General features: G+C 31.6%; 1 protein-coding gene across 1 annotated transcript; it reads left to right on the top strand.

Moving 5' to 3' along the window:
• Positions 1–6,851: 6,851 nt before the first annotated feature.
• On the top strand, positions 6,852–7,981 carry LOC125820195 (secoisolariciresinol dehydrogenase-like). Its single transcript, XM_049499623.1, has 2 exons — positions 6,852–6,973; positions 7,174–7,981. The coding sequence occupies exons 1-2, from the start codon at positions 6,852–6,854 to the stop codon at positions 7,979–7,981; spliced, it is 930 nt and encodes a 309-aa protein (XP_049355580.1).
• Positions 7,982–9,023: the final 1,042 nt, after the last annotated feature.

Raw genomic sequence — 9,023 nt, 5'->3', positions numbered from 1 at the left:
AACTTGTGATTTCGAACTTGACACCGAAGGGGGTGATTCGGGAAGAGTTTCGGGCCTAAATGGCCCATTGGAGATGCAAGTGGAAGGAAAGAGTTCCGTCGGGCTCATCACAAGGGTTCATGCATCAAACGGGAAAGAAACAATTAGTATAACTTGAAAGACATTCAAAATTAACACTAAATTTTTAAGGCTGAACCTTATAATGCGAAATCAAAATTGGTAACATATACTAAAATATTTCTCAAGTAAGATCGATTCTATTTATGAGTAGTTATAGATAGGTAGACACATTTAATGAATACACTCAACGACCATGACAACTAGTAGAAGGATTAGGAGAAAATCAAATTAACATCATTCATACCAAAATTTCATAATTTGTATAGCTAAAGCAAACACGTGGTCGACAATATTATCAAAATGCAACCAAACAATTAACTGGAACGAGTTGAAAATTACAATGGAACACATTTATCAAAATAAAACAAACTAAACATATACTAGTGTATTCATTCAAACAACAACCTAATAGTAAAATTAATCAAACAAAAAAAACCATAAAGTGGCAACTGTAAACTTATAGCAAATTATGATGGAACACATTTATCAAATAAAACAAACTAAACCTATACTAATGTATTCATTCAAACAACGACATAACATTAAAATTAAAAAAATATAAAGCGGCAACTATAATATAATTTTTTAGCACCAAAGACTAATACACCTAAGATAATTCTTCAAGACAAAACTAAAAGAGACTAATATTAATTTCACTAAAATAGGACATGAACAGAAGCATATCAAAACAGTAAAGCAAATCAGGAAAATAAAGTCTGCCGAAAAAAAAATAAAAAATCACGATAGTAATTAAAAATTATAAAAATGGAAATAAGAGTGACCAAAATTTGAACAAGATGACGAAACACCTAATAAAAGTCAATCAACACTCACAAAGAAAAACCAAATTGACATCATTCATACCAAAATTTCATAAGCGGATCCGAAAATTTAAGTAAATGCGCACAACACAAAGAACTTGCCGAGGATGTTTCGAAGGAACAAGACCATTTCATATTAAAATCTGTCAAATAGGGTCAATGATTCTTACCATATCATCTATTATGGAGGCAACATATGACTCAAACATATATTGGAAGAGAAAAGAGGAAAAGAAAGCAGCCTAGGAGACATATGTCTAACCCAACTTACTGATTGAACATGAGCTAAGGACGCGCCAAAATAGGACGCTAATGTATCAAGGAAAGATTTGGACTTAGACAAACAGAAAAACTCGACTGATTTTTCACATACAAGCTATGAATATATACATATATATGAGCAGAAAAACAGAACTTAAGTCATAGACCAAATCATGAACTCGCAACGGAAACAATGCTCGACTTAAAATCAAGACTCAAACCAAATTAGCTATACTGAAATTGCAAGAGGAACTCTGCTTAGGACATTTCGACATTTACATACGCACATTCGAGACGAAGAATAGCGAAACGAGCAAACTTGCACACCTAAACAGAGAAGTGACAAACTCAACTAAATGTCCATCTTTGAATCAGTATGGAACTGAATCAAGATGTCCTTAAGAACAAACTCAATACATTAAGATAGCAAGATTTCAAATGACGCCTTATTAAAACGGCGAAGTCGGAGAGAGTATGGTAAATGGAAGAGTGTTACCTTCTTTAGTGCAGCAAACTTGGGACAGCAGCAAGCTGAACAGAGACAAACTTCCACCGCCAAGACAAGACTCCAAGAACTCTAATGAATGGAACAAGAGCAAGCGAAAATGTTCCCCTAGTCTCTGTGATTTCAAAAAATTATATCTTTAGTGTATTTTTTGTTTCCTATACTAGCTGACTCCTATCTCTTTTCTCTTTTCTTCCAATCCTTGTTCTAAAAAAAATTCCCCCCCCCTCTCAGATGAATGGAAGAGATGATTATATAGGAGAGATTAGGGTAGATTTTTGGGGGGAAAGAGGACGAATTCCAAATTCAAAAATTGAATTCTTTCCCCAATTCGACCAAACACCCTTTCCTCTAAGATTTCAACCCATTCCGTAAGAGGAAAGGGGAGAAACGCGTGTTTGTACGACTGCTGCTGCGACATTAATGGATAGGGACATGAGGGAGACGACAAAATTTGAAGTGTTCTGTCTCGTTCCTCGCTGCTCCGTGTGTTTTGACGGAAAAATCGACGTCGTTTGGAGACGTCGAAGGCGCTGCCTTACCGTCTTGCAACTGCTGCTTTGTCGCTTTAGCTGCTGTTAACGTTTTCTGTTTCTGGGTCTTCTTTGGTGAATAGGGGGATTGGGTTAGGTCAAGGTTGATGAGAAGAAAGATTTGGGCCGGATCTGTTGAATTGGGGAATAAAATAAAATGAAAAGGGTATGCTGGAAACTAAAATGGGCTGCCAGAAAATATAAGTGAATGGCCCAAGTTGGTCTTTTTATATTAGCCAAATGAATTATTGATTTGACCAAATTGAATTTCACTAGTAAATTCGACTAAGACTTAGATATGATGAATTAATATGATTAATTTATGAGCTTCTCAATCTTGACGAAGTAAAATAATTAACTTAATTATAAACTAATTACTTTAACAATATAAACGACTAATTAACCAAATATTTAAATAAAGCTAAAATCCTTCCGAGATAATTTTTGAACACTCGTAAAATATACTAATTAGACACATAATTATATAATAATTAACTTAATTATAAACTAACTAATTAACTCAAATTTGTAAACTATTAGATAACTAAACAAACTAACCAAATATCTAATTGAACAAAATCTTTTTGAGACGATTTTCCAATATTTATGAAATACACTAATTATATACATAATTGTATACAAGACATATTATTATTTAAAAATTATAACAAGTGACAAACTATTTGAAACAACTTGCAAATTATTCTATTATATATTTATTTATTTATTTATTTGAAATTTCTAAAATCAATTACTTTAAATCGTTTGAAAATTAAGAAGCTCAAAATTAATTATTATCGGGGAGGGTCAAAATTGGGTGTCAACAGAAATAAATGTGAAGAGTTTTTTTCCCGATATTTATTAAAAAATATCATAAAACTAATCACATTTGAGATAAATGACATAAAAATAATGACATTTTGTGACAAATGTCATAAATACAATGATATTTGAGATAAAATATCGTTAAAACAACGACATTTAATACAAATATGTGTACAAATGTCATAAATATTATGACATTTATTTCAAATAGCGATATCATAGCGATGTCAAAGCTCCATATCAATCTCCTAATGCCAAACCAAACCCACGCATTTAATATTTAACTTCTTAATCATTTGCAGTAATATTGAATTAACTAGGAGCGTATATGGTTGGGTTGGTTTGAGTTTTTCAACTATCAAATCAAATTATTTGTGTCAAATGCTTAAATTCATAAACCAAACCAAGCTAATAAAAGTCGGGTTTTTCAACTTCGAATTTATTTTGGATTTTCAATATTTTTTTTACCGGTAAATTAAAGTGTTCATACAAACATATAATTAACTTGTGCTTCAAATATTTCTTTAGTCCTACCAAAAGACAACTATCTAAGGTGTTTCTTAAGAAAATAACACAGAATATGAAATGAGTGATGACAATAAATTAAAATATTCAACAGAAAATAATAATGAAATCGTATAAAATAAATATTGCAAATTAATAAGTCATAATGAAAATGGTCATAATTTATATAAATCATGGTATAATCCGTCTAATAAGTATTAATTACTTGATTAAACATTAAAGAAAAATTAAAATTAGGTTATGTATTTTAAATGTTTAAACCAATGTAAAACTAAAGAACAAATATTCAACATTATTATCATTCTTAGTTTTGAATTTTTGTTAAAAAAATTAAAATTAGTATTGATTTGAGCTTTATTGGAATTACTTATATCCATGGACTATAACCTTTATTGGACCATTCAAAATTGTAAGTCTAAAAAAAATTGAAATAATATGTTAAAAGATAAAAATTATGAAAAAGTATAAGAAATACTTAGAAATTATATCAAAGTAAATACTTTTATGTATACAATTATTTTATTTTATTTATTATAGCTACATATAACATACCAAAATAAATTTAAAAATATTTTGATAAAATTTCTCAAGAATCAATTTGAGTTACATATCAACCAATTGTTAATTAATAGATTGAACTAATAAATAAGCGGACTAATAATCCACGTAAACTTAAACAGATTGAGCGAATTAGACAGATTGAATTAGATTTTTAATTTTCATCCCCAAATATAAAGCTACTAAAGTGATAGATTCAAGAACTTTTTTTGTGAACATTTTCCTTTTCTTTCCTTTTTTTCAAAAAATCGTTAACCTTAATTACAAACTTTCTTGCCGTGAAGATTTTGAACCATGTGTGTTTAGGCCCCCTCTAAATTATCACTAATTAGCCATATTCACGTGGCTTCTTAATTACCAAGAGTATGAGATTAGCTGCCCCATAACTTCTCAAAACATATTTAAGATCAAATAATTTAAAGAATAGTTTTAATATATTAATATATACTTTAATTTAAAAGTATTATCTAATATTTTAAATTTTGTATCAAATTAAATGAAGAAGGCACATAAATGAAATAACAAGAGTAAATATTATTCTCCAATAAGTGAGTTAGACAAACTTAACTGAGATGACAAATAAATAGTTAAAATTAAATTTGAGCAGATCAAGATGATCAGATGAATGAATCAATAAATAAATCGTCGTCCAACTTTGCTTAAAGCATTCCTAGGCAATTTGATTCTTCCATTCATTTGGTTTTGTAAATGGGAATAATATTGACGTTTTTAATAGTACCATCACTACCATACAACATCACTTTCTCAATTTACTAGTATTGCTTAATTTCGTTTTTACTATGATTAATTTATTTTTTGATGCTTTTCAGATCTCTTGTATTTAAAACTGAAGATCTCTTATATACAAAAATGTCATAAAATTATTTAAGCTTCATGTAAAAAATGTCTGAAATTCAGTCAACTATATAACTTGACCTCAACCAAAAATGTCTGAAGTTTATTCCAATAATACCAAGATCAATAAGGCAATAGGTACATTACAATTAACAACACAAAGTATAAAATGGAGGTTTCAAATAAATTTGTTTGAAGTTGTTTTCAAAACGGATAAATTTGTAAAGAACAATAACTTGAGATAAATTAAATGACGATTTTAAAACAGATATTTTTTGACTCCGCCCATCAAAATTACTCTTAGCCCAAATTAATTACTACTTGATGGATGGGGCAAATTACATAGCTTTGACTAAGTTTTGCCATGCCTAGATGCAGTTGACCTAACCACTATGCACTAGCTAGCTAGGTTCCCCCCTCCTCATTAATGGAGTAGGAGATCTTTGATTTTTTCTAAATAAATTTCTGATCACATTATATTATAAGTTAAATACTATACGTACTTCACTGACCACGTGAAATGTAATTAAATTTCTTTAATTAAATCGTTCATACTAATAATGAAATTACAAAATTGTTTTTTGGAGTTCATTGCTTACGGTTTTGGTTTTACAAGTTCAGCACTATATTATATGAAATAAAATTAGCTATATCCAAATTAATTTAAGTTTAATGTAAGGTTATTTATAGTGGGTAAGAAAATAACTCACTTTTTGTATAAAACGTGCGTTGCATTCTAGCTGGTACAAAACATATTTTTTTACTTGTGTGTTGGTTGGAAGGAAAATATTGTTTTCCACGGAAAATGTTCTCCTACAAAATATTTTTCTTAAAAAGAAGTAGTTTTCTTACTTATAATAATTAGTTAGTAATTAAAATGAAAATATTATTCCGTTTCTTTTTAGATAAATGAAGGCAAATACTGTAACACGGAACCCAGACTCCCACTCTTTAACAGAAACCCGGAATCCTATCACACTGCCACACAATACCCAACCTAGCCCCAACATCGAATTAAGAAATGACCCTCACCCAAACTGCAACCCAGGATCAACCTTGACCCTGAGTTGGAGTTGGGGTGGGAATTGAATTTCGGGTTGAGGTCAGAATCGTCAGGGGTTCGAGTCCCGAGTCAGGATTTGGAAGTCAGGTCTCGAGGTCGGGGTCAGGAGTCAACTCTCAGGTCATGTAGGGGTCGAGGTCCTGAGTCGAGATTGGGGTCAAAGTAGGTTCATGGTCATGGTGAGGAGTCGAGTCTTGGGTCAGGGTCGGGATAGGGAATATGATATCGGATCAGGTTGGGGTCAAAATTGAGGTCTGGAGTTAGGACCTGGGAAGGAGTTAGGGTCGCGTCCCGGACTGAGGTCAAAAGTTGAGTCCCAAATTGGTATGGTGTCGGGGTCAAGAGTCGGGAGTTGGGTCCTGGGTTGAGGTCGGAGGGATGGTCCCGATTTAGTATTGGGGTCAAGGTCAGGAGTTGGGTCTTGGATCGGGTCCCTAGTCAAGGTCAGATCATGAGTAAAGGCAAGGCAGGAGTTGGATCCCGTAGTGGGGTCGGGAGTCGGTCCTTGGTCAAGTCGGGTGATGAGGTCGGAAGAGAGATTTTGAAAATGGTTTCCTTATTTTTATATATAGAAAAGTTATTTTTTAAAATTAGAGAAAAATAAATTTATTTGAAAAGTATTTTCTCTACAATGTTTATGTACCACACACACTCTTTGCTTTCAAAAGTCACATTTGATTCTCTGTATATTTTACTAACTCAAATTTACACTTAGGTATTCAGTATTCTATTATAAATAGAAACTCTAATATGTTAAACAACACAAATCTCTCTAGTTTGAGAAAATGGCCAAGTTTTCTCCTCAATCCCCAATAGCCAAAACATTTTTCTCTTTTTTCCTTTCTTTATTTTTCTTATTCATAATCTTCTCCTCATCCACTGCGACGATTCAAAATAATAATAGAAGGTATGTTAATTTTTATTCCGCTGTGGTTTTGCACATTGAATGTCTTACAATTGCTTCTTTTTGAATGACAACAACTTTCCACGTGGTGGGTCTGGGAGGTTGAAATGTACGCAGTACGCATAATTTTTTTTTTACCTTATTCTTTTTTTTTAATTTTATTTTACTTTAATACTAATATATATTTAAACTTATTTTGGTAGGCTTGAAGGTAAGGTAGCAATAATAACTGGTGGAGCTAGTGGCATAGGAGCAGCCACTGCTAGACTTTTTGTTCACCAAGGTGCAAAAGTTGTAATTTGTGACATTCAGGACAAGCTTGGAACATCCGTAGCACAACAAATTGGCAATAAGCAAACAATTATCTATGTCCATTGTGATGTCTCGATAGAAGCGGACGTAAAAAATGTTGTTAATACAACAATTGCTAAATTTGGTAAGCTCGACATAATGTTTAGTAACGCTGGTGTAATGGGCAATCCATTTACCAGTATCCAAGACATTGATTACAACATGATTAAGAACATATTCGATGTAAACGTTGTTGGAGGGTTTTTTTGCGCGAAACATGCTGCTAGAGTGATGATTCCGAAAAAGAAAGGTGTCATTATTTTCACAACAAGTATAGTGTCGACATTTTATAGTGATTTGGTTCACATCTATACTACTTCAAAGAATGCACTTTTGGGACTTACCAAGAATGTTGGAGTCGAATTAGCAAAATACGGAATAAGAGTTAATAGTGTTTCTCCTTATACAATTAGCACACCATTGATGTTAAATGCATTTAAAGTAAACAAAGAAATGGCTGATAAATGGTTTACAGAAGGAGGAAATTTGAAAGGAGTTTTACTAAGTGTGGAAGATGTAGCAGATGGAGTGTTGTATTTGGCAAGTGATGAATCTAGATATGCAAGTGGACTTAATCTTATAATTGATGGTGGTTATACCACTACAAATGTGGCTTTACCAGAGGTCTACAAGAGATTGTTCATCAACAAAACAATGTAATATTATTATTATTAAAGTAGGAATAAATAAATAAATAAATAAATAAATAAAGATAGACAAACTTATATATGGTGAAATTCAAATGATCATTTAACTATGTATCCGTATCAATATAAATAAAAAGCTAGCCCTCTTTGAACGATTGATTCCCCTCCTCCGTTTATTTTAATTTCCCAACAAATAAAAGTATTTTGTGCACTAGTCACTACAATAAAAGAGATATTTAGTGGCAGTTGATTTTATTTTTAGCAACAATATTTTGGTACCGTAAATATATTTAGTAGCAATTGAATTAATGTGACGGGAATTGCAATGTCTAATTTATGTATTAATAATAGAAAAATACATAATTTTGTCCAAGACACCTTGAGACAAATGAAATTAATGAAGGATACAAAAAAGTCTTAGTGCTAATATACATGGGATTGGGCCTGAGAAATCATGAGTATCCTATAGAATTCATAATTATAATAATGAGGGAAATATCCGTATGCCATAACCAAAAATTCCAAGAATTGCTAACCATTATTAAAAAAAAAAAAAGTGATTCCTCTGTGTACTGAAGATGGGGTGTTGGATCTAATATTTTTTGATGATTGACAAATGGTTTGGGCCAAAGAAGTTGGGTCGGAGCATAAGTAACATGGAACAGGTCCTTCCTATACATTCAGGGAAAGGGAAACTTTACATAAATTCTACTAGTTTATAAGCTAATAACTTAGATACATTTTAGTTTGTAATATTACAAATTTTATCAGATTTTGGTGCATCTAGATATGTTGAAATACATCCAGATACATATATCTTAGGATACATGGGGTCAAAATTAGGTGTAATTTGTTCTAGATACACTGTATCTAAGTGGATTTTCATGTATTTGAGATATATAACAAATCTTGCTCGCCACTCTCCTATGTATCTGAGATACAAGCGAATCACACCAGATACATACATATACATGTATCTATAGTGTATTTATGTATTTGAGATACATAACAAATCTTGCTCACCTTTCTCCTCATCTCGCTCGTTTCTGTCCCTA

This window comes from Solanum verrucosum, unplaced genomic scaffold, assembly GCF_900185275.1.
Source record: "Solanum verrucosum unplaced genomic scaffold, falcon-dt-bn FXZP01000229.1, whole genome shotgun sequence".
NCBI lineage: Eukaryota > Viridiplantae > Streptophyta > Magnoliopsida > Solanales > Solanaceae > Solanum > Solanum verrucosum.
This window is presented reverse-complemented; position numbering and strand designations above follow the sequence as displayed.